General features: G+C 51.4%; 3 protein-coding genes across 8 annotated transcripts; 1 reads left to right on the top strand and 2 right to left on the bottom strand.

Annotated features, from left to right (window-relative positions):
* Positions 1 to 3,497: 3,497 nt before the first annotated feature.
* Positions 3,498 to 5,219, bottom strand: Gpr152 (G protein-coupled receptor 152). Its single transcript, XM_045135442.1, has 3 exons — positions 4,164 to 5,219; positions 3,876 to 4,043; positions 3,498 to 3,689 (listed from the first exon to the last, which is right to left on the bottom strand). Exons 1-3 carry the CDS (start codon positions 5,217 to 5,219, stop codon positions 3,498 to 3,500), a joined length of 1,416 nt encoding a protein of 471 aa, XP_044991377.1.
* Positions 5,220 to 8,561: 3,342 nt separating this feature from the next.
* Cabp4 (calcium binding protein 4) lies at positions 8,562 to 12,297 on the top strand. The gene is made up of 6 exons (XM_004656481.2): positions 8,562 to 8,900; positions 9,229 to 9,259; positions 9,359 to 9,502; positions 10,836 to 10,945; positions 11,729 to 11,876; positions 11,989 to 12,297. The coding sequence occupies exons 1-6, from the start codon at positions 8,562 to 8,564 to the stop codon at positions 12,015 to 12,017; spliced, it is 801 nt and encodes a 266-aa protein (XP_004656538.1). The 3' UTR covers positions 12,018 to 12,297.
* A 4,800-nt stretch (positions 12,298 to 17,097) lies between these two features.
* Tmem134 (transmembrane protein 134) lies at positions 17,098 to 22,487 on the bottom strand. 6 transcript variants are annotated; one of them, XM_004656759.2, is made up of 7 exons: positions 22,295 to 22,487; positions 21,368 to 21,432; positions 20,891 to 20,950; positions 20,688 to 20,764; positions 17,747 to 17,791; positions 17,532 to 17,585; positions 17,238 to 17,460 (listed from the first exon to the last, which is right to left on the bottom strand). In XM_004656759.2, exons 1-7 carry the CDS (start codon positions 22,466 to 22,468, stop codon positions 17,378 to 17,380), a joined length of 558 nt encoding a protein of 185 aa, XP_004656816.1. In that variant the 5' UTR covers positions 22,469 to 22,487; the 3' UTR covers positions 17,238 to 17,377. The 6 variants fall into 6 exon arrangements, with proteins under 6 accessions (XP_045015288.1, XP_004656816.1, XP_045015296.1 ...); XM_045159361.1 differs by having other exon boundaries at positions 17,238 to 17,425; XM_045159365.1 differs by lacking the exon at positions 17,747 to 17,791.
* Between the last annotated feature and the right edge of the window lie 4,057 nt (positions 22,488 to 26,544).

The raw sequence follows: 26,544 nt of genomic DNA, 5'->3' as shown, positions 1-26,544 counted from the left end.
TGGAGTCTGGGAAGCCCTCACGTGGCTTGACCCCAATAGCAGGCAAGCTCACACCAGACACAGTGGCTACAGTTCTCTAAACCCTCCCTAACCCAATCACCCCACTTCAAATAAAATCCACAGTCACTGTGTTCCCCTCCCAGCCTTGGGTCTGATCTCTGCCCACTTGGTATTGTCCTCTTTCTGCACGTGGTCCAGTGACACTGAGCCTCCTGTCCCTAAAGCAGACCACTTTCATTGCCACTCCAGGGCAGTGTGTCCTCTTCCCTCCCTCCGTCTGGAAGCTCTCCCCCAGGCAGTGGTAATACCCCACCCTTCGTTGACTCTGGACCTCTGCTTAGGTGTCACTTCTCTGAGGACTCTTCCCCCTCTCACCTAATCACTGTCTGACCCTTGTTCACACCATGTTGTACTCACTCCCAGATGCTACATTGTATAATTATTTGTGTCTTTGTTTCAGTCTGCTGCACTCTGTTAGAATGCCTGTCAGCAGATGGTGGGAAGGGACTTCCTCTTGTTTCCCACTGCCCTTCCAGTGCCCGGGAGACCCAGCCCCCAGCATGTGACCACCACATGCATGCTGACTGAATGAATGAACATCAGGCCTGAGTGTAAAATTGCAAAATGGTCATATTCACAGCTCTCAGAACCAATGCTGGTTCCTCTGAAGGAGACACAGGGACCTCACCTGGAGGAGGCTGGGGCGCGGGGGGGGGGGGCTCTTCCAGAAGACAACAGCCCCATGGGATGCTTTGGGGGTGAGCTGGAAACTGGGAGATGTCTTGGGAGCTGCTGAGCCTTCCCATCATGGCTCCATTTCTTCCAACGCAAACCACCTCCATGAGCCACAAGGAGAATTCTTTGTTCTGCAAAACCTCTCAGGGCACAGCTCTTTTTTTCTAGGTAGCAGTTAACCACAGTGATGAAGATTCTCCTTGGGGACCTTGGAGATGAGGCTTGCCTATTCCCTGATAGCTGGGGCTTAGACATGAGGCGGACTGTAGTTGAAAGCAGGTAGCTGGGACTGGTTGTATTCACTGAGTTGTTTGCCCTGTTGCAGAGGCTTTAGGACCTCTGGCTGCCAGTAGAAGGGAGAGGGCAGTACAGAGTTCTTCAGTGGGGATAGAACTCCAGGTCCAGCCTTCAGGGGCTGTGAACTCCAACAGAAGGGAGGGGAAGTGCCTGGCCCTCAGACTATCTGCCACTTGGACTCTGGCTTGAGACCCTGTTTAGTCTCATAGTGCCCACTGGCGTATCAGATGAATGGATGGTGGTGATTTGATACTTCCTCTGTAACAGACAAACATTTAGGCACTTCAGGGAGGTCGATCAGTATTGTCATTCCCACCTTACAGATGGGCAAACTGAGTCCTCAAAAGACCAGTAGCTTTGGTGGAGGCCACAACGTGGATGAGTGGTACAGTCAAGATTCACACAGCCCCTAGAGACACCCTGAACCCTGCTCATGGGTCTCCAAAATAGAAGGATGGCCAGAAAAGCATCTGACAAATACCTGTTAGAGGAATGAACTCAACAAATATTCCAGGTGTTTCTTTCCCACCTGCATTCACTCTGTCACTATGAAATGCTACCATTACAGTGGCCAGCCTGTGCCCTTTTCACACATGAAACCCCACACTAGCGACCACTAGCAGCGGCCCTTCAAGGGAACATTGCTCCCCATTATTTTTGCATTGCTGAGAACCAAACCCAAGGCCTCATACCTTCTAGACAAACACCCTACCACTGAGCTACATCTCCACCCTTGCTTTTTGAAACAGGATCTCACTGGGTAGTTCAGGCTGGCCTCAAATTCATGATCTTGCTGCTTCAGTTTCCAGAGTGCTGGGCTTACAGTAGGCTTAAACCATGCGCAGCATGTCATCCCTCATTTTACATAGAAAAAACCAACTGAGTTAGTGGGCCCGGGTGTGGTGGCACATGCCTTTAATCCCAGCACTTGGGAGACAGAGGTAAGAGGATCACTGTGAGTTTGAGGCCAGCCTGAGACTACATAGTGAATTCCAGGTCAGCCTGGACTAGAGCGAGACCCTACTTTGAAAACAACAACAACAACAACAACAACTCAACTTGCCAACTTTTACAATGCAAGTGCCCCTGGGAACGTGTCATTTCTACCTGCTGCTGGGGACAACTCTTGTAAGCTACAAGTCACAGTGCTCAGCCAATGGGGAAGGATGGTAAGGGAAAAGGAAGGAGACCTGATCTAAGAGTATGGCTGGCTGGGGAAAAGCTGTTTAGGATGAAGAGAGGGGGCAGGATGTGGAAGAACGTGTGTGGGAAATAGATCTTCAACACTTCCTGTTTTTTTTCTTTTCTCGCAGCATCTGCAGCTGCAGAGGAAGAGCTGGCTCAGAGACCCTGTGACCTTCCAGCACCTTTGCCCTTCTTGGGACCCTGGGTGTCCAGGGCTGTTTACCCTTGGGCAGAACCCTACCTGTCCCCCTGAGGCTCAGATGCCAGGCCATCTGTTACATGCAGCCCCCACAAAGTCTGTCCAGCACTCCCAGAGAGCAACGGGCAAGTGGACATTAGTTGACCTCTTGAAGATTCCTGGAAGTCCCTGTCAAGGGACAGAGGCAGCCCCACGTGCTCTTAGGTCACCTGGGTGTCTGCAGCCCAGGCAGTCACAGGATCTGCTCCAGTTATAGGTGATGGCTTTCCCACAGGTCGCTGACCATCCATGCCAGCCCTTGAAGGGCAAGTTTTGTATGCTGGTGAAGGAAAAGGGCATCTACTCACAGAGGGAGCCCTGCTCTGTGCCAGGCTCCTGTGAGAGCCGCACCGGCTTTCTCATTTCATCCTTACAGCAGCTCCTTAAAGCAGAGCTCAGGGGTCGTTTGTCCAGAAACACCAAGTCCCAGGGTAAAGCAGAGCTAGGTTTGAATTCAGGCTTACTTGCTCCTGTTTTTTTTTTTTGTTGTTTGTTTGTTTTTGCATCACCTTTCTGGGAAGGTCCTTCCCCAGCCTTGACATCTGCTGGAGGAAGGTAACTGGTGGAGACAGCCAGGTCAGCTTGTGGGCCCCTAGGGCCTTGGGCTCCTGCTAAGGGATCAGACTCCTGGAAGCCTCCCTTCTCTGCAGGGACTTTTCGGTTTGTTGTCCAGGCCAGAGGACCAGACAGGGAGTGGGGAGGAAGATCAGGTCAACAGGACAGAGGCACAGTTGGAAAGTAGGGTCTCGGGGCACTGGAGGACAGAACCCAGCAGGGTACCATCTGTAATACTCAGGGCTGTTGGGTGACTATGTGAGTTGGGGACAGCAATGGAAAAACTTGGTGAGACTGGGGTGGGAGATACAGCATACTGTCTGGGACTTTTGGCTGATTGATTTCACTTCCCCTTCAGTCCTCTTTGCAGGCCCAAGGGACTTGGTGGGGGTTTCACTGGTGACTTCCTCTATACTCCCACCTCTCTGCCTGGCTGCTTCCTCGGCTCTGTCTGACTCTCCTGGCAGGCCTGGGATTCCCGCCCCACTCACGTGGGGCTTGCACTGGGGGCCTCCTCTGGCAAGACACTGTTGAGGTGTTCTCCCTCAGGAGCAGCTGGTGTGGCTGGGTTCTCAGATAGTCCAGGGCTGGAATCTGAGGATGGGCCGGAGGAAGCTTCCTCACCAGGGCTGGGGGCTGACCTGTTCTCACAGACAGGAGTCTGGGTTGTGTCACTTGACTGTGGATGGGCCACAGGATCCGAATGTGCCTCGGCTGGGGGCTTCACCTGAACCATGGGATCTGACTGTGGCTGGGCTGGGGAGTTCACCTGAGGCTGAGCCACAGAATCCATCTGTGGCTGGGCTGGGGAGTTCACCTGAGGCTGAGCCACAGAATCCAACTGTGGCTGGGCTGGGGAGTTCACCTGAGGCTGAGCCACAGAATCCATCTGTGGCTGGGCTGGGGAGTTCACCTGAGGCTGAGCCACAGAATCCAACTGTGGCTGGGCTGGGGAGTTCACCTGAGGCTGAGCCGCAGAATCCATCTGTGGCTGGGCTGGGGAGTTCACCTGAGGCTGAGCCACAGAATCCATCTGTGGCTGGGCTGGGGAGTTCACCTGAGGCTGAGCCACAGAATCCAACTGTGGCTGGCCTGAGGGGTTTGCCTGAGGCTGAGCCATGAGATCTGACTGTGGCAGGGTCAGGGGGTTCGCCTGAGGCTGGGCCTCAGCTATTGGCCCTGGCAGAGTGGAGCCCTCAGAGGCCACTTGGGTCTGTGGTTCAGCCGGTGCGAAGGTACTAGGCCGCTCCTCACAGAGAGCAGCTGCAAAGGAGGAGAGGATGGTTCGCATCAGGGCCTGGAGGTCAGCACTGGCTGCCAGGCAGAGGAAGGGACTCAGGCAGCTATTGAGCAGGATCAGGTAGTCGGAGTAAACCAGGGCCTCCCAGAGCAGGTAGCCAGGGTAGATATCCCAGAGGAAGGCCAGATAGAGCAGCTGTGCCAGCTGGTAGGGCAGCCGAAGGACCACGTAGGCAGAAAGAATGGTCTTGGCCACACGGGCAAAGCCATGGCAGGCAGTGGGCTGGGGCTCGTGGCTGCGGCAGGTCCGGCAGGCAGCAGCTTGTGTGAGCACATGACAGACCAGCAGCAGGAGGAAGGGCAGGAAACCCCCTAGGATCTCCAGCATCCTCAGGGGCAGCTCCTCGGTGTCCCAGAAGTCTAGGCAGATGACCAGGTCGTACCACCACGCGGCAGCCTCAGGGAAGACCAGCCAGGGTACACTGAAGAGCGTGGCCAGCACCCAGACCCCGGCACAAACCCAGAGGGGCAGGCGAGTAGGACGGCGTCCTGGGTACCAGCGTGGGCACAGTGCCAGCAGGCAGCGGTCCAGGCTGAGGGCCGCCAGCAGGAAGAGACCAGAGGAATAGGACACGCCCCACAGGAAGTAGTAGAAACGACAGGCCGCAGTGCCCAGTGGCCAGTGGCCTCCTTGCTGGATCTCCAGGATCTGGAAGGCAGCCGCAGCCAGGAATAAGAAATCAGAAAGAGCCAAACTGAGAAGGAGCAGGGCCAGCCTCGTGCCGGCCCCATGCCGGGCCTGTGAGCCAGCCAGCCATGCCATCAGCCCGTTGGCTGGCAGCCCCAGGAGCATCAGGGTCACCAGGAAGACTGTGTCCCAATTGCTCTGGGGGTAGTAGTCCTCGTCATCCAGCTCTGTGCGCGGACTATGACCTGCAGTACCCAGGTTGGCTTTCATGGCAGTGTCCATTCTGGGTCTTCAGTTTACCTGCTGGACATGGACTTCCAGTCTGCTGAATCAAAAAACATGCATGGTGGTTCAATATGAGAGGAAGGGTTCTGTGTACCTCCAGGCAAATTACTGTCCTTCTCTGGGCCATTGTCATCACTTTTTGGGTAATTAGCTTGTGCCAAGCACTTTACTATATTTTATTTATTTATTTATTTATTTATTTATTTATTTATTTATTTATTTATTTATTTGACAGAGAAAGAGGGAGGGAGGGAGAGAGAATGGGTGCGCCAGGGCCTCCAGCCACTGCAAACAAACTCCAGATGCATGCGCCCCTTGTGCATCTGGCTAATGTAGGTCTTGGGGAATTGAACCTGGGTCCTTTGGCTTTGTAGGCAAACACCTTAACTGTTAAGCCCCCAGGCACTTTAAATAGCTGACCATATGTGGTTTTCCTATCATCCATTTTATAAATAAGGACTTGGGTCAAGATCAGCATCTGGTCAGGGGCTGGAGAGATGGCTTAGTGGTTAAAAAAACTTGCCTGCAAAGCAAAAAGTGGACTCATGTTCCACTCTCCAGGTCCCATGTAAACCAGACACACAGCGATGCAAGCACGCAAGGTTGCACATGTGCACAAGGGGGTGCATAAATCTGAATTTGATTGTAGTGGTTGGAGGCCCTGGCATACCAATTCTCTATCTCTCACTTTCTCATTCTCTCATAAAAAAATAAAAAGTCAGTCTGTTGGGCTTGCCAGAAAAAAAGAAAAAGAAAAAGAAAGACAGAAAAGAATCTGAAGCTGGGTGTGGTGGTGCACACCTTTAATCCCAGCACTCGGAAGGCAAAGGTAAGATTGCCATGAGTTCGAGGCCACTCTGAGACTACATAGTGAATTCCAGGTCAGCTCTGGGCTAGAGCAAGACCCTACCTTGAGAAACCAAAAACAAACAAACAAACAAACAAAAATTTGGTCAGTCCCAGAACTCAGACTGCCACATACAATCTGTGTGCCTAAGTAGAGGCTTTCAACTGTATTGGGAAAGATGTCTTGATTTTGTTTTTTTCTTTTTTGAGGCAAGGTCTTGCTATGAAGCCCTGGTTGGCCTCAAACTTTCAGTGATTCCCCTGTCTCTGCCTCTTGAGTAATGGAATTACATGAGTGGGCCAAAATGCCCAGGTCTGGCTTTAAATCTTGTTTTAAATTAAGTGTGATAGTGGTACTTCTCTATGAATGAAAAGTTGGCATTTAGACCAAAGTTAGAAGACCCATCACCCCTTCGAGTTTCAGGGAACATGAAGGGGTGAATTTTTTTCCGAGGTAGAGTCTCACTGTAGTTCTAGCTGACCTGGAATTCATTGCATAGTCTCAGGGTGGCCTTGAACTCATGGAGATCCTCCTACCTCTGCCTCCTGAGTGCTGGGATTAAAGGAAAACATGGTTTTAAAACGATTCAAAGTCAGGCATGGTGGCATATGTCCATACTCCCAGCATGTGGGAGGCTGAGGTAGGAAGATTGCCATGAGCTTTAAACCAATTTGAATTTCATGGTGAGTTCCAGGCCAGCCTGAGCTATAGTGCAAGGACCTCATCAACACACACACACACACACACACACACACACACACACACACACACACTCAGTGCCATGAACCAGCAATCCCAGCACTCAGAAGAGGGAAGCAGGAGGATCCGTTCAAGAACATCATCCTTGACTACATAGAGCATTTAAGGCTAACCTGGGCTACATGAGACTGTCTAAAAAGAAAAGAAAAGAAAGTCACTTTATTATCTCTTCACAAGACTCTTTATTCCTGATATCCTGGGGTTTCAAGTGTTTAAAATTACAAGCAGTTGCTGGGTGTGGTGGATCACACTTATAATTTCAGCACTCAGGAGATTGAGGGAAGAGGCTCACCATGAGTTTGAGGCTAGCCAGAGCTAGAGTAAGACCCTGCCTAAACAACAACGAAAGACTCCAATCAGGCCAGCTCTGAGCCTCATGGGCTTAGAGGTGATCAAAGGAGGGATACCAGCCCATGCCACCCCCACCCCTGCCACCAAGGGAGTGCTGCTCAGGAATGCCGGGTGATGTCTGAGCAGGCTATATCTAGGGCTGTCCTGAGCATGGCTTAGACCTCTACAGTGTCCTGCACCTCCACCTCTGCGCTTTTCCTGTGCCTCAGAGCTCCGCACAGGTGGTCTCATTTGTCCCTGCAACTACTACATAGAGAAGGAGATGGGGGGGGGGGCCTCCATAGTGTGATGAAAATAGCCCAGGCATAGCGCTCGAAGCCCTACCTCCCCCAGCTGGCGGAAGGAGGGAGTGCCCCTCAGAGTGTGAACATAGCCTGGTGGTACAGTTAGGAGAGGGACCAGTTGCCCCAGTACAGCTGATCGTGCCCATAGTTGCTGCCACCTGGCCTTCATTCCCCATGGCTAGCTTGGGACTCTAAAATTGGCAGACCCTCCTCTGCAACTCCAGGCCTGATTGCTTCAGAGTCTGGACATCCCTCCCCCAGCGCCCATAATGTTGTCTGGCTTACCTGCGAGGTGCAGACCAATAGCCAGCCAGAGGGAGCAGGGTGTTGCCTTCCTGCCTGCCTACCCACACAGGCCAGCCACCAGCCAGCCCCAAGCTGGGGCCTTCTGTATGGCACCCGGCAGTGGCGACGTGAAGGCGGGTAGGCAGGAAACCCAAGCTGAGAGAACATCAATCATTCATGGGGCTGCTCTCTGGGAAACCCTAACCCCAGCCCAGTAGGGCCAAGTCACCAGCCAGGAGAAACCCCCCCACACACACACAAGAACAGACAGCAAAGGACCCTTTGCCTGGGGTCCTTCCAACCCAGGCAAGCCATGTCCTCCCTCTGAAGTCACCCCCCACACAATTGGCATTTAAGACCTCTGTCCTGGTCTCTTTCTTCCTGCCCCTGGTTGCCTTTCCTGGTCCACTCTGCTTGACAGATCATGACACAGGCTGGGCTGAGTGTTCAACTCTGCAAAAGTATGTCCCCATTTTAGAAATGGGAAAACAGAGACTTGGAAGGGTAAACCAAACCGGCTGCCTCTCCTAGACAAAAGGTGGCTGAGCAAGAGTCTGAGCTCATTAGCAACTACTATGTCCTGACACTCTTCATGCTAAGGGCAATTCTCAGGACCCCCATTGGGTGCCCCAGGCCACCTGGAGACAGAGGGCAGGAATTAGGTCCCGGCTGCCGGCCTCACTTACCTTAATCCCCCTCACTACCTCCTCAGCTGATCAGCTCAAGACTTTGGGGCATAAGCAGCTTTCTAGGTCCTGAGAGACAAGGGTGCTTCTGGGAGCTGTGTCCCTGAGCTTTGTCGTCTCTCCCCCCATGGCCACAGAGCATAGCCCACACCCAGACTCCAGCCCCCAGAAGCCCCCTGAGCCTCCTGGGAGTGTTGCTGAGGGATCCCTCTTGACCAGAAAGAGCAGTAAGAGGGAGAAACGCAGATCCCGGAAGGGGAGTTCTGGGGAGCAGACCCCTGGCCTGGGCTCCAAGGACCCAGGAAACAGCAAGAACCCCTCAAAAACCGAAGAGGGCCAGGAAGGGCCACCCCCAGCATCCCACGCAACAGGCTCCCATCGACACTCCCACCGGCATCGGACTGATCCCCAGCAGGATGCTGCCCAGCGGACGTATGGGCCCCTGCTCAACCGCATCTTTGGGAAGGTCAGGGGTCTGAGGATGGGGGGCGGTGTCTAGGCTGTGCCCCTCAACTTTACCTCTTCCTGCCTATAAGTGCCCAAGACTCTTGCCTCTTCTGCTGTAGCTGGAGAGAAGCCTAGGCAGGGCAGTTTCAGTGTCAGGTTGGCTGGTACAAGTAGGCAGAAGCAAACCTCACACTGGGCCATTTCGGGAGCTTGCCCAAGCCACAGGAGCACGGGAAGGGGTGGGCGCTCTGCTCCTGGGATCTTCAGGACTTCAGCTACAGTCCGCTGCCCCTGGTGGGGCTGGAGGAGCCCAGCAGCCTGGGACATGTTGGCCTTTTCCTCTGCAGGATCGTGAACTGGGTCCTGAGGAGTTGGACGGTGAGAGTTCTCTCACTGCTGTCGGGGGTGGGAGTCTGGGGGAAGGGGGAGGTGACCCTGGGCCTGGCCATCTGGTCTGATCTCTGATGACCTTTGCAGAGCTTCAGGTTGCCTTTGAAGAGTTTGACACTGACCAGGATGGCTATATTGGCTACCGGGAGCTGGGTGACTGCATGCGGACACTAGGCTATATGCCCACTGAGATGGAACTCCTGGAGGTCTCGCAGCACGTGAAGATGCGCAGTCAGTATCTGAGCCTCGCGGTGGGGGGGTGGATGGGTGGGAGTTGGCTTGACTATATCCAGGGAGGTGGGCTGACGCTGGGCTTGGTGCCTCTGGCTCATGGAAATCATAAGGGGAGTGGAAGGAAGTGACCACTGCGTGTCTGTCAGGGTAGCATGAAGGAGACTGAAAGTTTGGGGGGCTATATTGGTCCCATCAGATATGGGGACACAGGATCCAAGCTCTTGGTGGAGATGGCCAAGGGTAGCAGATGGATGATTGATTGAAGAGAAGCTCAGCCTTGGGGTGTCAGTCTAGCTCCTGTATACCTCTGCTGGACTTGGCCAGGTACCTCTCACTCGGGTAAAGTGCTCGCTACCTGGAAGTCTCTCTTCTCTCTCTCACTCTATCCCCTCTTCTCTGTCTGCTGCCTCCGCCCCATGCTGTGGTGGCAGCTGAATTGGGATCACCTGAAACATAGTCTCTGGAGGCTCCATAAGCTCTGATGTGACAGAACCCTGGCGTCCCTGGACTACATGCTAGGTGGCACTCATGTGGTTGTCATTTGCTAGTTTGTCCTGTGGCACATATCCTATTTCTGCCAGTCCAGGACACCCATGGAGCTTTCTTTTCTTTTCTTTCTTTACTTTTGTTTGTTTGTTTTTGTTTTTCAAGGTAGGGTCTCGCTCTAGCTCAGGCTGACCTGAAATTCACTATGTAGTCTCAGGGTGGCCTTGAACTCAGGGCGATCCGCCTACCTCTGCCTCCCAAGTGCTGGGATTAAAGGCGTGCACCACCATGCCCGGCTTTTTTTTTTTTTTTTTTTTTTTTACAATTTTCCACATGGGCACGGCAAGGGATTTGCAATTGACCTGCACAGTTCGGGTCTATGTTTCTCTTCTTTCCCCCGAAGCTGTTAGCTGGCCATTGCATGAATGAGGACATTTATTGCTGCCTGCTCAGCTCCAGCTGCCTATAGCCATGAACACTACCCCCCCACACTGCACCTGTGAAATAGGTTCTCACAGACCCACCCTAGAATGAGGGTGGGAGGGTTGGTAAGCCCCCCAAGGCCACATATCAACAGGATCCAAACGTGGGCCACCTGCTCTGTGGCCAGGGTCTCTTTCTCCCCCACTTGGGGGGCTTTGCTGAGTGTGGAAGCAGCCACAGCCTATCAGCAGCCAGGAAACCCTGCACCAGCTTCCTATACCTCTTTGGGCAAAGACACTGGTGTGCTTTCACAGATGCAGAGAGCCCTGATGGTGGGTGGGGTGTTGGTGGTAATGGTGGGGTGCCTTCCCCTGCGCTATCCCTGTTGGACCAGATTGTCATGTTCTACCTGGGTCCACAGTGGGTGGCTTCGTGGATTTTGAGGAGTTCGTGGAGCTGATAGGACCGAAGCTGAGGGAGGAGACGGCGCACATGTTGGGCATACGAGAGCTTCGTATTGCCTTCCGAGAGGTATGGAGTGGGGTTGGATGGGCAGGAGGGTGGCAGACCTGGAGGGCATCCTTACTGGGGAACTTCAGCCTCTAGGAGGCCATAGAGCCCTGGGAGTGAATGGATGAGGGTCCAGGGATAGGCAGAGGGGTTTTGGCTTACTCCCAGCTGATGCCAATCACAAGGGGAACTTCCTGCAGCAGGAAGTACTGAGTTGGGCTGGAAGGATGGAGAAGATGTGGATGGGTGAGCTGGTGGATGGGGGCATCTCATTCCTGGACAGTGGCAAGACCAGAGCCAAGAATAGGGCTGGGGATATAGCTTAATTGGTAGTGTGCTTGCATAGCATTAGTGAAGCCATATATTTGATCCCCATACCACATAAACTAGGCATAGTGATGCATGCATGTAATCCCAGGACTTGGGAAGTAGAGATAGGAGAATCAGGAGTTCAAGGTCATCCTTGGCTATATAGCAGATTTGATACCAGCCTAGTCTTCATGAGACTGTCTCAAAAAATAATTAGGGGCTGAAGAGATGGCTTAGTGGTTAAGGCGCTTGCCTGCAAAGCTTAAGGACCCAGGTTCAATTCCCCAGTACTCACGTAAGCCAGATGCACAAGGTGCCACGTGTGTCTGGAGTTCGTTTGCATTGGCTTGAGGCCCTGGTGCACCCATTATGTCTCTTTCTATCTGCCACTTTCTCTTGCTCTGTCTCTCTCAAATAAATAAAGTATTAACAAAAATAATTAAAGAGCAAAGCACAGCTTGGGATAGAAGAGACTGAGCTCTGCCTGAATCTTAGTTTGACAGGGACAGGGATGGACGAATCACAGTAGCGGAGCTGCGGCACGCAGCACCAGCTCTGCTGGGGGAGCCACTGGAGGGGACTGAGCTGGATGAGATGCTACGAGGTATAGACCTCAATGGGGATGGCACCATAGACTTTGATGGTGAGTCACCTTCCCAGACACCCCCTCCCCTGCTCTAGCACCTAGGAGACACCTCAACACTGCCTGGGGTTCCTGACCTGGAAAGGCCTAAGCAACACCCTCTCCTGTGCAGAGTTTGTGATGATGTTGTCTATCCACTGAGATGCCAGAAGGGAGAACCTGCTTGTTGCTGAGGTCCAGACACCAGAAGTACCTGAACCGCACACCCTCCCCAAGCTCCAGGAGGGACAAGACCAAGAAGTCCCAGTCTGCATCTTCCCACCCCATACCTGGCCCCAAGGTCAGCCTGTGATGTCACCTACCACACTTGTCATCTCCTCTCACTCCTTGAGCTATGGGAGAAAACTTCTACTAGTTGCCATTTCCCAGTTAAGCGTTAAGCACAAGATTTGAATCTCCCCATGTTCTAGAGAGGTAGGGAGCTCCCTGGCATTGGCAGCATTCAAGTAGGGGCAGTATTGGGGGACCCCTAGTAACATAGTGAACTGGGATGTGGCTGGACTTCTGTCTGCTACATGTGTGTGTCTTTGGGGATTGGGTTCTAACAATCCTCTTAAAAATTAAGTTGGGGGCTGGAGAGATGGCTCAGCAGTTAAGGTGTTTGCCTGCAAAGCCTGATGGCCTGGGTTCAATTCCCCAGTACCCGCATAAAGCCAGATGCACAAAGTGGTGCATGCATCTGAAGTTCACTTGCAGTGGCTAGAGGCCCTGGTGCATCCAATCTCTCCCTCTCTCCCTGATTACATATATATATATATATATATATATATATATAGACACTGAGGTATAATTACCTTACTACCTTACTACCTACTTGGGACATTACTTAATACTCTTAAATTAAAAAAAAAAATAAGTTGGGGGCTGAAGAGATGGCTTAGCAGTTAAGGCACTTCCTGCAGCTTAAGGACCTGGGTTTGAATCCACAGTACCCACGTAAGCCAGATGCACAAGGTGACATATGCATCTAGAGTTCATTAGCAGTGGCTAGAGGCCCTGGTGCACCTATTCTCTCTGTCTCTATCTGCCTCTCTCTCTCTCTCAAATAAACAAGTAAAATATTTCTAAAAAATTAAGTTGGTCATGATGGTATATTGTTTTAATGCCAGCACTCGGGGCAGAGGTAGGAGGATCACTATGGATTTGAGGCCAGTCTGGGACTGCAGAATTCTAGGTTAGCCTGAGCTACAGTGAGACCCTACCTCTCTCTATACTTCTTCTTCTTCTTTTTTTTAACAAACTCCAGATGCATGTGCCACGTTGGGCATCTGGCTTACATAGGTACTGGGGAATTGAACCTGGGTCCTTAAGCTTTGTGGCAAGCACCTTATCCGCTAAGCCATCCCTCCAGCCCGAGAGCCTACCTGCAAAAAAACAGGAAAAAAAAATTTAGTAATTAGGGATCTGGGGAGATGGCTCAGTAGTTAAAGGCACTTGCTTGAAAAAGATTCCATTCTCTGGGCTAAAGAGATGGCTTAGTGGTTAAAGCACTTGCCTGCAAAGCCAAAGGACCCAGGTTTGATTCCCCAGGACCCACATAAGCCAGATGCACAAGGTAGCACATGTGTCTGGAGCTCATCTGCAGTGGCTAGAAGCCCTGGTGCACTCATTCTATGGTCTCTACCTGCCAATCCCTGATGCGTATTTGCAGTATGGGGACTAGTCACTTTTGGAACCTTTGGTTAAAATTCTGAAATGATCCCAGCACTTGGGAGGCAGAGATAGGAGGATCACTGTGAGTTTGATTCCACCCTGAGATTTCATAGTAAATTTCAGGTTAGCCTGAGCTAGAGGGAAACCCTACCTTGAAAAACAAAACAAAACAAAACAAAAATTCTGAAATGAAGCTGGGCGTGGTCATGCACATCTTTAATCCCAGCACTGGGGTGGGAGGTGGAGGGGCTGGAGAGATGGCTTAAGGTACTTGCCTACAAAGCCTAAGGACCCAGGTTCGATTCCACAGCACCCATGTAAGCCAGATGCACAAGATGGCACATACATCTGGAGTTTGTTTACACTGGCTAGAGGCTCTTGTGTGCCCATTCTCTCTCTCTCTTTGCCTCTTTCTCTCTAATAAATAAAATAATACTGGGGAAGCAGAGTAGGAGGACTGCTGAGTTTGAAGCCACCCGGAGACTCCATAGTGAGTTACAGGCATCAGGCTGGACTAGAGCAAGAACTTGCCTCAAACAAACAAACAAAAACAAAAAACAACAACCAAAAAAAAAAAAAAAAAGAAAAGAAAAGAAAGAAAGAAAGAAAGAAAGAAAGAAAGAAAGAAAGAAAAAAGAAAAGAAACCAAATAAGCAGGCTGGAGAGACGGCTTAGCGGTTAAGGCCTTTGCCTACAAAGCTATAGGATCCCAGTTCCATTTCCCAGACCCACGTAAGCCAGATGCACAAGCGTGCGCATGTGTCTGGAATTTGCAGTGGCTGGAGGCCCTGGCACTCCCATTCTCTCCTTTTCCCTCCCTCTGTACTTCCCTCCTTCTCTCCCTCCCTCTCTCCCTCTTTCTCTCAAATAAATTATATAAAAAAAAGCAACACCAAAAAGAATTTGAGCCGAGCATGGTGGCACACACCTTTATTTATTTTTTCCAGGTATTCAAACTTTATTTTTAAAAACTGCTTTCACTGGGTGAAAGGATACAAGTGACACATAAGCAAAAAGATGGGAAGATATTGTGGGGAAAGGAAAAACAATGGAAGGCTGAGAGGGATTGGTCAAGGAGGGGAAACAAGAATCAAATAAAACAAATTGTTTTTGAAAATGCCAGGATGCTGGGCATGGTGGCGCATGCCTTTAATCCCAGCGCTTGGGAGGCAGAGGTAGGAGGATCACGGTGAGTTCGAGACCACTCTGGGGCTACATAGTGAATTCCAGGTCAGCCTGGCCTAGAGTGAAACCCTACCTTGAAAAAACAAAAACAAAAACAAAGAAGAAAATGCAGGATGAATGATACCTAAAAAATGAAAAGTCCATCTTTATTAAAATGTTTAAAGTATGCAAAAGTCCCTTTTTACCATACACAAAAGAGTTGGTAAACATGCATAGCAGAGCAAACTCATTTTAAGAACATTAAAAGGGTAAAAGGTCAGCTGGGCAGGGTGGCACACGCCTTTAATCCCAGCACTCAGGAAGCAGAGGTAAGAGAATCGCCATGGAAGGAGAAAAAATTATTAGCAGTGATTTTGTGTTATTCCCTGTCTGCTCACTTTTTTCTTTGTAATATTGTACTTATTTGAGACACAGAGACAGAGACAGAGAAATTGGGCACGCCAGGGTCTCTTGCTGAGAATGAACTTCAGACACATGTGTTACTGTGTGCATCTGGTTCTATGTGGGTACTGGGGAATTGAATCTGGGCCATCAGTTTACAGGCAAGTGCCTTTTACCACTGAGCCATCTTCCCAGCCCTCTGTTCAAATTTCTTCCTTTTTTTTCTTTTTATATTTATATATTTATTTGAGAGAGAGAACGAGGCAGAGAGAGATTGAGAATGGGCGCACCAGGGCCTCCAGCCACTTCAAATGAACTCCGGACACATGTGACCCCTTGTGCATCTGGCTTAAGTGGGTACTGGGGAACTGAACCAAGGTCCTTTGACTTTGTAGGCAAGTGCCTTAACCGCTAAGCCATCTCTCCAGCCCTCTGCTCACTTTTCTAAGAAGAGTTTTGTAATCTCCCCTTTTTGTATTCTGATTATATTTACTGAGATGTAATTTATGTGACTGATCTGATTGGATTTTGTCCAGCATTTGTGTGTATGTGTGTAAGGGCACATTAGGGTGTCTTACCACATTTTGTATCCAGCTTTATGTGGGTAGCTAGAGAACTGAACCCAGGCTGTCAGGCTTTGCAAGCAAGCACCTTTAACCCTTGAACCATTACTCCAGCCCTCTAGGCTTGGATTTTGTGTCTTTCTCTTTCATTATCCAGAGGTGATTTTTTTGGGGGGGGTTTGAGGCGGGGTCTTATGCTAGTTTAGGTTGACCTGGAACTCACTTTGTATCCCTAGGCTGGCCTTGAACTCAGTGATCTTCTGCCTCCTTACTTTAGCCTCCTGAGTGCTGAGATTAAAGGCATGTATACCATGCCTGGCCACTTTCCTAGTTTTTAATCTTGTAAACAAATGGGTCAGTGACAGATGAGAAGTGTAAATCAGTCCTTGCTGTGGTTAGTTGGGGAGTCACTGGTTAAGGGGTCCTGCCCCAAAGTGATTTGATGGGAGTCTCAAGTAGGAGGTCTTGGGTGGGTCAGGAGGGCAGGAGCTGGGGTTGGGTGTTCATTCATCAAAGGCACAGGGCTCTTATCTTGCCCAGCATCCTGGTGCTGAGGACATGGGACAGTCCCTCTTTATGTGCACGCATGCTTTGGTCCAGGAGATAGAACACTTACTCCTCTGGCCTTTTGGTTGCCAGTAGGGGACACCAGCCTGGTCCCTTTCCTCTCTCTCCCTGAGTTGTGGGAAGGGCCTAGGTTCCTTTTTTTTTTTTTTTTGGTTTTTCGAGGTAGGGTCTCACACTAGCACAGGTTGACCTGGAATTCACTCTGTAGTCTCAGGGTGGCCTCAAACTCACTATGATCCTCCTACCTCTGCCTCCCGAGTGCTGGAATTAAAGGCGAGTGCCATCACTCCCGGCCCCTAGGTTACATTTTGTTCTCAGAAGGTCAGTTATTTGTAAACTGGCCCACCTCCTTATCTGTAAAATGGGGTTGAGACAGTGAGAGGCCAAGGTGTGACTTGGCTAAGTGTTCAGCATAGGGCCTTTGGCCTTAGCCTTGTAAAAGCTTGATACATAGGAGCTATTATGAGCTCAGATTTCAGTGTCTCCAAAGATTCTGGCTGATTCTAAAGGTTCTAATGCTCTGACTTTCTAAAATTCTGAGTGGTATTTCCAATGTTCTGTGGCTCTGAGTCTTTGGTTGCTGAGGTGCTCTCCCACAAGGCCCTGCTTCTCATGTCCTCCAGCTGAGTCCACACAGGGTTGGGAACGCTGGGGCCACTTCTTCCAGGCCCAACTTTGCACCCAGTGTATGGTGTGACCTTGGCCAAATCTCAGAGCATCAAGATTGCCCTGGCTCCATGGGAGAAGAGACTGGTGGTCCTTCAAGTGTGTTAGCCCTCGAATGGCCCCTTCAGTCAGGCTTTGTGGAAGGAGGCTGTGGCAGGTTGATGGTTTGGATGCAGGGGTGATGGGACAGAAAAGTGACACTGACCTTGTTAGAATTACCCTTTATTAGCACAAAAATCACACCAACCCAGAAATGCAGAGCCTGAGAATAAGTTAAGGCACAGAGCAGGTGAGGAGCAACGTTCTCAGTCCTGCATGCCCCAATCTTTTTGAGCAAAATTCCTGATGGGGCTGGGGGTTACCCCTGGGAGGGCCTTTTCCTGTGAGGTGAGGGAGTGGAGCCAGGCACAGGTCAGGAGAGCACCCCATGGATGTGGGGTGGTGGCCAGGGACCTTGGATCACCAGTATCGCTGCTCAGCCACAGCTCACTTCTCAAAGTAAGGCAAATAGAAGAACTGGAAGCCTCGGTGGCCCTTGACAGCGCAGTAGATGAAGATCACGTGGTACACTGTGGGCGGGGCCGATCAGCGCTCCGCCCCCCACCCGGACCCACCCTGCTCCGCTCCTGCTTGCACTCACCTCCGGGGACCAGGAGCAGGAAGCCTGGCACGAAGAAGATGGCGCTGGAGACACCTGCAGGGAGAGGCGGGCGGCTCAGGACCAGGGGCCGCGGACTGCCTGAGCAAGCCTCCCTCTCTGTTGAAAAGGAGGCCGCCGACGCCCGCTGGGAGTTGGCAGGGCTTGCGGAGGACCCACAGGCACCACCAGCCTGTGGAAATAGGAGGGGCGCTCACCTGGAGAGGGAGCCACCTCCAGTCCCACGCCGACCAGGATCAGCACTGCATACAGATGGGGCCGCGGAGTGGGAGGGCAGGAGAGGGTGAGGGCAGGGTCTTCCACCCCGCAACCCCCAGCTAAGCTCAGGTCTGAGGAATGGTGGACCTCACATAAGCTGCACACCCCCGGGGCCCTCCTCCCTAGAATGCCATCGAACTCTGTATTTTCAAGGCAGCACACGAGGCAGGCCTTGGGAAATATCTATGGGATGAGATTTTTGATATTTTTTAAAAAATATTTTTTGTTCATTTTATTTGTTTATTTGAGAGTGACAGAGAGAGAGAGGGAGAGAAAGAGACAGATTGTATGCTCCTTGGTGTGGCCTTTCAGTCATCAATATACACTTTTGGAATATCTCCTGGAGAATTCCACCACGAAAAGAAAAAAGGTTCCTGTCTCATGGCTGTTCCTTACTGGTGGGGGCCAACAAGAACCGGAAGGCTATACTTGAATCAGCATATGGTGTGTTTGGGAGCACAGGGGGAAAACAGGGCAGTGTAGGATCCTAGAGCAGTTACTTGGGAGTCACTCCAGGGAACCTTCCTGGAAGCAGTGACATCTAAACTTGGCAGTGTCAGCAGTAGCAAAATAAAACCACAGTTAGTACTCATTGACCACTAGAGCCTGGGCTGAAATGTGTTACACATGCTGATTTCTTGAACTGTCACCACGACTGAATGAGACAGATGGGAAGAACCAGCCCCTGTGCCTCTCTTAAGTGGAAGCTTGGCTTTTGAGGCTTTGGCTAGGGGCATCATACAGGCAGAGAAAGAATTCCAGACACAGAGAGTTGTCCAGCAAAGGCTCAGAGACTGGAAGGAAATTGGGGCTTTCTAGGAGCCTCCAGCACTTGGCCAGGCTGGACAGGAAGATCCCAGGCTGGAAGGGTCTGGGAGGGGCTGTAGCCCCAGACAGGGATGTGGACTTTAGTGGATGTGAGGAGATCATAGCTAGAGCAACTTCTCATACCTAGGACTCCTGGGCCCCCAATTTGAGGAGCAACTGGGGTGAGGTGTGGTTTGTGGACCTGAGCAGCCACTATGGACTGATTGTTATATGCTTCAAATACTACACAAAGCACCTCAAAAAAGGGGCCTAGGCGTGCTTGCTTGCAAAGCCTGCATTCCCAGGTTTGATTTCCCAGTACCCATATAGAGCCAGATGCACAAAGTACTGTATGTAAATAGGGTTTGTTTGCAATGGCAAGAGGCCCTGTTGTACCCATACTCACTCCCAAATAAATAAATGGACAATTTAAAATTAGAAAACGGGGAGCAGGGCTGGTGATGTCTCAGTGGGTAGAGTACCTGGCTAGCATGCACAAAGCCTTGGGTTCCAATACTCAGCACTGCATGAACTGGGAGGTGGGGGGGGGGTGCATACCTATAACTGTAGCACAGAGGCAGGAGAATCTGAAGTTTAAGGTCATCCTCATCTGCATAGAAAGCTAGAGGCCAGCTGGGCCTGGTTTTACACGCCTTTAATCCCAGCACTTGGGAGGCACAGGTAGGAGGATTACTGTGAGTTTGAGGCCAGTCTGAGACTATGATGTGAATTCCAGGTCATCCTTGTAGAGTGAGACCCTACCTCAAAAAACAAACAAAAACAAAAAGTCTCGGGTACAAGAGATCCTGTTTTAAAAAATAAAAAAGGTGATGGGGGTGGGGCTGGGCTGGCACACACCTTTAACCCAGCACTAGAGCAAAACCCTACCTCAAACAACAACAACAAAAAGCAGGGCTGGGACACCCAGACTCATTCCCTGGTTTAGGGCTAGGTGCAGGCTCTGCCCTCCCTGAAGAGCCATCTTTTTCTAATTTCCCAAGAGTCCTTGATGAGCCTCTGGTGACCTAACAGGTCTGGTAGTCTAAATCTCAGCTCATCTGCTTCCCAGTTGCAACCTGAGCATGCCCCTTCACCTGCTTGAGCCTGTGCCCTTAGTCTCAAAACCAGGATGGCTTGCTTGCTGGCTGGTGGAGCGATAAGGCCAGCATCCAGTGCCTCCAGTGCATAACATGCAGTGGTGCTGAAAAGTGGCAATTTCCTTGCTGTCCTCAAATACCTGGAGGTGGAGCTGGGCTTTCTGGCTGAGAAATTTAAACTTCCAGAGAAGGGAGGGAAGGGGGTCCAGGGTAGCAGCTACAATTGATCCTTGCTCATGGTTCCCTCTTGATCCCAACTCTGGGTCCTTTTGGGGATCTTGCCTCTCAGTCCCATAGAATGAGTCATCTGGGAGTAAGAAACATCTGGCTGAGACCTTCCTGTTCTGGGCCTCAGTGTCTCCACTCAGCAATGGTGAGGGTGGGGGTGGGTGAGGTGGATAGAGGTCCCTGAACATCTGATTCTCACACATATGTTCTGGGTCTGCCTTTCACTTGCTGTGCGACCTCTGTAAAGTGAGAAAATGCTGCTGCCAGAAATCCACACAGAATAAATGGTATCAGTTATTCCTTGGTCCTCTGATGGATTAAAAGGATTAAATCAGGGCTGGAGAAATGGCTTAGCAGATAAGGAGCTTGCCTGTGAACCTAAAGACCAAGGTTTGGTTCCCTAGGATCCATGTAAGCCAGATGCACAAGGTGGCACATGTGCCTGGAGTTCATTTGCAGTGGCTGGAGGCCTTGGCCTGCCCATTCTCTCTATCTGTCTCCCCCTAAAAATAAGTAAATAAATATTTTTAAAGGGATTAAATTTAAGAAAATAAAACAGTCTAAACCAGGTTTCATTTTCACTGTCTGTGCGATTTCCTGGGCCCCTCTAATAGCCTCAGCTCCTCACCTGTAACATGGGGAGGGGCAATGATTGACAGCCAGATGCCTCCTCAGGACACTTGGCCCAGAGTGCCAAGGGGACGCACAAATGAGGGGGTGGGAGGAGACAGGCCCTCAGGACACTCACCCAGCCCCAGCAGCAGGAGTAGAAAGGAGGCCAGCACTACCCGGCGGTTCTTCTGAATCAAAGGGTGTTTGGTCCAGCTGGGTGGCAGGGGAGCAGGATGGAAGTGAAAGAGGTGAAGGAGGTAGGGAGCCACGGGCAGCTGGCTGGTAGGGCCAGAAGGCACTTGGGAGACTGGGGCATGTGCTGGGGGGGGGGGGTCTCACCTGCAGCAGGTGTAGGAGTGCTGGGCGGTGCTGCTGATGGTGCTGAAGGACCACTGCGAGCTGAAGGTGTGTTTGTCCAGAATCCCTCCACATAGGGGGCCCCCAAGGGAGGGGAGAGGGAGACAAAGAAAGGGACAAAAGTCATGAAGTGCATGGTGTGGGGGTGCAGGATTACAGGGCTCTTAGAGCAGATGGGATGAAGAGGAATTCAAGGGCCAAGGCATGCTGCAGGGCTAGGAGTGGGGGATGAGAAAGGGCAGGTGGGTGTCAGACTAGGCCGGGGGTTCCTGTGGGATAAAAATCCTGGTCAGAGTGGGTGGGTAAGACTGGACAGGAGACCCCATGAAGGGAGTTGGGAAACCTATAGGACACGGGAGTGCTGAGAGCGGTGGGTTGGGGAACTGGGGAGGGTCCTGCAGACAAGAGTCACAAGAGATGGGCTAGGGGTTATAAGGTGGGTCCCCACCTGGCCCTGACCTGGTGTTGACTCTCCCATCAGACTCTGGAGAAGCCTGGACTCCGTCCTCATCGTTCTCCAGGTTCTATTCCAGAACACAGAGTTCAGATGGGTTGCTGGGCTTTGGGTCCTTTCACTCCCCTCTGGGGACAGGAGAAAGGCAGCCACGCAGCGTAGCTGTGGCTCAGCCACCTGGCGGCTGCTTCTCACCTGGCCCTCCGCCCTCCCAGCAGAACCGCCGGCAGAACGGGTTTGACAATTCACAGAAACCGAAACCCAGGTAGGAAGTGGGTGGCTGTTGGGGGCTTTGGGAGCTGGGAGACAGGAACCAGCAGAAGTGAGGGGAGGGCTCCCAGCATGGGTCCCCGGAGCAGGGGAAGTTAGGGTGAGAATCAGAACCTTTCAAGGGCCCAGCATGGAGGCTGTGGATTTGAGGCAGCAGGGAAGGACAGACCCACACTTCCCAGGTTTGGTGGGTAGAAATCTGGGAAGGATGTTAGGGGGTTGGTGGAAGCTCTCTGAGAAAAAGAGCATTTCTGGTTTTGTTGCAAGTCAAGGGAAGAGTCTCAAGTTCTGGGGGGAGGGCGAGATGAGATGGAGTGGGGATTTCCCTTGTCGTTTGACCTGGGACTCAAGGGATGATCCAAGGATGGGCAAAGCCAGGTTCAGATACAGAAATGTTCCCCAAACAGAACACGGGACAGCTGAAAGCAGTGGGGCTGGGGAACTGGGGGAGCTCTCCACTGTAGCTGAAGGCTACAGTGCTGGCTGGGATCCGAAATCAGAACTGAGGAGGCACAGACAGGACTCTGAGTCATTTCCGGGGACAGTCTCCTGCTCCACTAGGACCTCTAGGCAGATTCTCCCGGGTTATGGTTCTCCAACGCCCAGCCTGGGGTCCTGCCCTATGTGGGGGATCCGGATGAGGTGGGCCGGGGCCGTTTCACCTGGTATCTCAGCTGGGACTGCTTGTCCTCGTCAGCCACCTCGAAGCGGGCCCGGCGCTCAAAGTGCAGAGGCCCGAAACGGGAGACCCCGCTGGCCTCCGGCCCCGGCCCCGCGTCCTCCAGGGTCAGCTCGAAGGCGTCATCGATGCTGAACTGGGGCCGGGCGGCGCTCATGGCCCGCGCCCGCTCAGGCGCCCAGCGCCTCTGCCATCTGAATCCGCGACGGCCACGCCCACCCGGCAGCCCCGGCCACCGAGCGAACACGCCCACCCGGCAGCCCCGCCCACCGGGCGAACACGCCCACCCCACCGAACAGGCCCCGCCCCGTCGTCTTGGAAGCTCGACCCGCTTGAGTTAGGGCCGAAGCCCCGCCCCACGCGACGGCCCCGCCCTGCGCAGACCAAAGCTGCCGAGCGTCGAGCTCACTGGAGACCGAACTGCGCCTAGCTGGTCCGACCCGCATCGCCGCCCAGCGGCCGCCTGTATGAACCACAGCCTGGGTCGGCTCTCAGCTGCCAAACCAGGCCAGTGCTGGGACGAGGACCAGGACGAGAGCAGGGGCAGGCGAGGCGGGGGGGGGGGGGGGGGGGGGGGGGGGGGGAGGGGGTGGGGGTGGGGCGGGGTGGGGAGGGGGTGGGGGTGGGGTGGGGGTGGGGCGGGGGGGGTTCCACCTTCAGCCACCCAACCACCCTCCCGCAGAGGTATCCTCTACGCCCCTCTAGTGCCCAGGAGCCTCCTGGGCCTGTTTTTCCACCTGACTCATTTCAGCCTCTCTTGTCATTCTGCAGATGTGAGAACTGAGACTCAGCGTTTATGTAGCTTCCCTTGTGGTCCAGTCCAGTTTCCACCCAGCAGCCAGAGAGATCTTTCTTTTCCCTCTCATACCTCGTCCCCGATTCACACTTTTATTTATTTTTATTTGTTTAAATGGCAACCTATTAATTTAAAAAATATTTATATTTATTTATGGGGGGGAGAGAATAGGTATGCTAGGGCCTCCAGCCACTACAAACGAATTCCAGAGGCATGTGCCCTCTTGTGCATCTGGCTTACGTGGGTCCTGGAGAATTAAACTGGGATCCTTTGGCATTGCAGGCAAACGCCTTAACAGCTAAGCCATCTCTCCAGCCCTATTTTATTTATTTATTTTTTGAAGCCTTACTATGTATGAAGTCCTGGAAATCTTGAGCATCTTGAATGCTATGATACAACAAGCTTACACATAAGATTTTCTTGTATTAACACCGTCTTCATTTCGTCATCATCCTTCCCCTCTTTCTCGATTCCTTCTCTTCTACCTTTTCCATGTTTTTTTCTCCACTGCTTTATTCTCCAGACTGGCCTCAAGTTCACAATTTTCCTGCTTCAACCTCTCCAGCAGTGAGGTTACAAGTAGTTCCCACACCCTGTTATTTATTTATTTATTGAGGTAGGGTCTTGCTCTAGTCCAGGCTGACCTGGCACCCTGTAGTCCCAGGCTGGCCTTGAACTCACAGCAATCCTCCTTCCTCTGTCTCCTGAGTGCTGGGATTAAAGGCGTTTGCCACCATGCCTGGTTTCTTCTTATTTTTTTAAGATTTTACTTATTTGCAGGAAGAGAGAGACAGAGAGAGAGAGAGAGAGAGAGAGGGAGGGAGGGAGGGAGAGAGAAGTGGGGAGGGGCACATGCAAGCATAGGCACACTAGGGCTTCCTGCAGCTGCAAACATGCTCAAAGTGGCCACTCTGTGCATGTGCCACTTTGTGCATCTGGCTTCATGTGGGAAGCTGGGGAATTGAACTCAGGCTTGCAGGCTTTGCAAGCAAGTGCCTTTAACCACTGAGCCATCTTCCCAGCCCAATTATTATTATGAAGAATTTTGATTAATTTAATTTAATTTATTTATTTGAGAAAGAGAGGCATAGAAAGAGAGAATGGGCATGCCAGGGTCTCCAGCTATTGTAAATGAACTCTAGATGCATGTGCCACCTTGTGCATCTGGCTTACATGGGTCCTGGGGAATTGAACTGAGGTCCTTTGGCTTTGCAGGCAAGCGCCTTAACCACTAAGACATCTCACCAGCATTATTATTATTATTATTATGTGTATTTTTTTCCAGGTAGAGTTTTACTGTAACCCAGGCTGACTTGGAATTTACTATGTAGTCTCAGGTTAGCCTTGAACTCAAGGCAATTCTCCTACCTCTGCCTCCCGAATGCTGGGAATCCCTAGCCATTGTAAACAAACTCCAGACACATGTGCCACCCTGTGCATCTGGCTTTGTATGGGTGCTAGGGAATCAAACTATGGTACTTAGGCTTTGCAGGCAAGTGCCTTAACTGCTGAGCCATCTCTCCAGTCCCCAGCCCCAATCCCTGCTATTTTTTTCCTTTTTTTATGAGGTAGGGTCTCACTCTAGCTCAGGCTGTCCTGGAATTAGTTCACTATGTAGTCTCAGTGTGGCCTCAAACTCACAGTGATCCTCCTACCTCTGCCTCCTGGGTGCTGGGATTAAAGGCATGCACCATCACACCTGGCCGTTATTATTATTGTTATCTGAGGCAAGCACAACAGACTGGACTTTTTTTTTTATATGAAAGAGTCGGGGGTAGGTAGAAAATTGGCATGCCAGGGCCTCCAGCCACTGCAATTGAACTCCAGACGCGTGCGCCCCCTTGTGCATCTGGCTAACGTGGGACCTGGGGAACCGAGCCTCGAATGGGGGTCCTTAGGCTTCACAGGCAAGCGCTTAACCGCTAAGCCATCTCTCCAGCCCACAACCTTGCATTCTTGTGTCACTTTGTGTGTCTGGTTATGTAGAACCTGGAGAGTCGAATATGGGTCCTTAGGCATCACAGGCAAGTGTCTTAACTGCTAAGCTATCTCTCCAACCCAGCCCTGTTATTCTTAAAGTAAAAAAAAAAAAAAAGGAGTTGGAATAGTTTTGTGAAAGAGTTTATACAGGCCTTAGGTTCAATCTCCAATACACACCTTAATAAAATTACCTCTTAGCCGGGCGTGGTGGCGCACGCCTTTAATCCCAGCACTCGGGAGGCAGAGGTAGGAGGATTGCCATGAGTTCAAGGCCACCCTGAGATGACATAGTTAATTCCAGGTCAGCCTGGACCAGAGACCCTACCTCGAAAAACCAAAAAAAAAAAAAAAAAAAAAAAAAAAAATTACCTCTCCCCTGCTTAATACTTTCCTTCACTTTCTGTTGTAGTTGGAATAAAGTCTGAATCCTTGACTGGGGTCCACATAGCTCTGGTTGCTCTTGTGCCTGTTTGTCTGCCCCACTTTCAGGTCCCCCTTCTGCCCTCTCTGCACCTGTCACTGCCTCCATCGAGGTTCAGTTGTCAGTTCTCAAGGAGACCATTGCTGACTATACAGTCTGCAGTCAGTTTCATATTACACAGAACTTACCTGAAACCTAAAGTTCTTTTGCATTATTTTACTCACAACTATATCTATGGTGGCCAGAAGAGTGCCTGGCACTGAGTATAGTTGGGAATAAATGGCTGGTTTGCTTAAGCTCCAAATGCTTGCAAGTGGTAAAAGTGGATTTGATCTCACATCTTCCTAGTTTCCTGTTAGAGTCAACTTCACATTGCTGGCAGAAAGCACTGGACCAATGCAGCTTGTGGGACAAGGTTTATTTTGGCTTACAGACTTGAGGGGAAGCTCTACGGTGGCATGGGGAAATGTGTAATGAGCAGAGGGTGGGCATCACTTCCTGGTCAACATCGGGTGGACAATAGCAGCAGGAGAGTGCCAAACACTGGCAAGTGGAAGCTGGCTATAACACCCAAAAGCCCACCCCCTACAATGCACTGTCTCCAGGAGGCTCCAATTCCTAAATTGCCACCAGCTGGGGAGCCTAGCATTCAGGACACATAAGTTTATGGTCGGGGGGGGGGGGCACCTGAATCAAACCAGCACACTCCCAAAATATTTGTCTTTCTCCTTCCCAACCTCCCCTCTCATTTTACGATCTTTTGTACGGAAGTGAGCCCACCCCACTTCTGTTTAGGGCACTTCATCACAGAGTGGGTGGGTCCCCTCTTGTTACGTCCATTCATTTTCCCTCTTCCACTTCTTCCCTTCTCTTCCTCCCTTCCCCAGACCCCACACCAGTGTGCTTTGGGGGATCCTGTCTGGCCTGTACCTCCCATGGCATTGTCTCCTGTGTAGATATGTTTGCAATTTACAAATATGGTGTCATGTATCAAGCTAATTCTCTTGTTTACATTTTTCCATTTTTCCTCCCATTG

The sequence above is a fragment of the Jaculus jaculus genome, chromosome 1, assembly GCF_020740685.1.
Source record: "Jaculus jaculus isolate mJacJac1 chromosome 1, mJacJac1.mat.Y.cur, whole genome shotgun sequence".
Lineage (NCBI taxonomy): Eukaryota > Metazoa > Chordata > Mammalia > Rodentia > Dipodidae > Jaculus > Jaculus jaculus.
The sequence above is the reverse complement of the archived record's forward strand: the minus strand, read 5'-3'. Positions and strand labels throughout refer to the sequence as shown.

What these genes read in the sequence shown, in the direction of transcription:
- Cabp4 (XM_004656481.2), top strand. Translation starts at nt 8,562, where the DNA reads ATGGCCACAGAGCATAGCCCACACCCAGACTCCAGCCCCCAGAAGCCC. An exon ending in TCAACCGCATCTTTGGGAAG is followed by an intron (nt 8,901 to 9,228) that starts GTCAGGGGTCTG and finishes TTTCCTCTGCAG; the next exon opens with GATCGTGAACTGGGTCCTGA. An exon ending in GCAGCACGTGAAGATGCGCA is followed by an intron (nt 9,503 to 10,835) that starts GTCAGTATCTGA and finishes CTGGGTCCACAG; the next exon opens with TGGGTGGCTTCGTGGATTTT.
- Gpr152 (XM_045135442.1), bottom strand. Translation starts at nt 5,219, where the DNA reads ATGGACACTGCCATGAAAGCCAACCTGGGTACTGCAGGTCATAGTCCG. An exon ending in TAGCTGAGGCCCAGCCTCAG is followed by an intron (nt 4,044 to 4,163) that starts GCGAACCCCCTG and finishes GCCCAGCCACAG; the next exon opens with ATGGATTCTGTGGCTCAGCC. An exon ending in ATTCTGTGGCTCAGCCTCAG is followed by an intron (nt 3,690 to 3,875) that starts GTGAACTCCCCA and finishes GCCCATCCACAG; the next exon opens with TCAAGTGACACAACCCAGAC.
- Tmem134 (XM_045159353.1), bottom strand. Translation starts at nt 22,468, where the DNA reads ATGAGCGCCGCCCGGCCCCAGTTCAGCATCGATGACGCCTTCGAGCTG. An exon ending in AGTCCCAGCTGAGATACCAG is followed by an intron (nt 21,433 to 22,294) that starts GTGAAACGGCCC and finishes GTTCTGGAATAG; the next exon opens with AACCTGGAGAACGATGAGGA. An exon ending in CCTGCTCCTGGTCCCCGGAG is followed by an intron (nt 17,426 to 17,531) that starts GTGAGTGCAAGC and finishes TGCGCTGTCAAG; the next exon opens with GGCCACCGAGGCTTCCAGTT.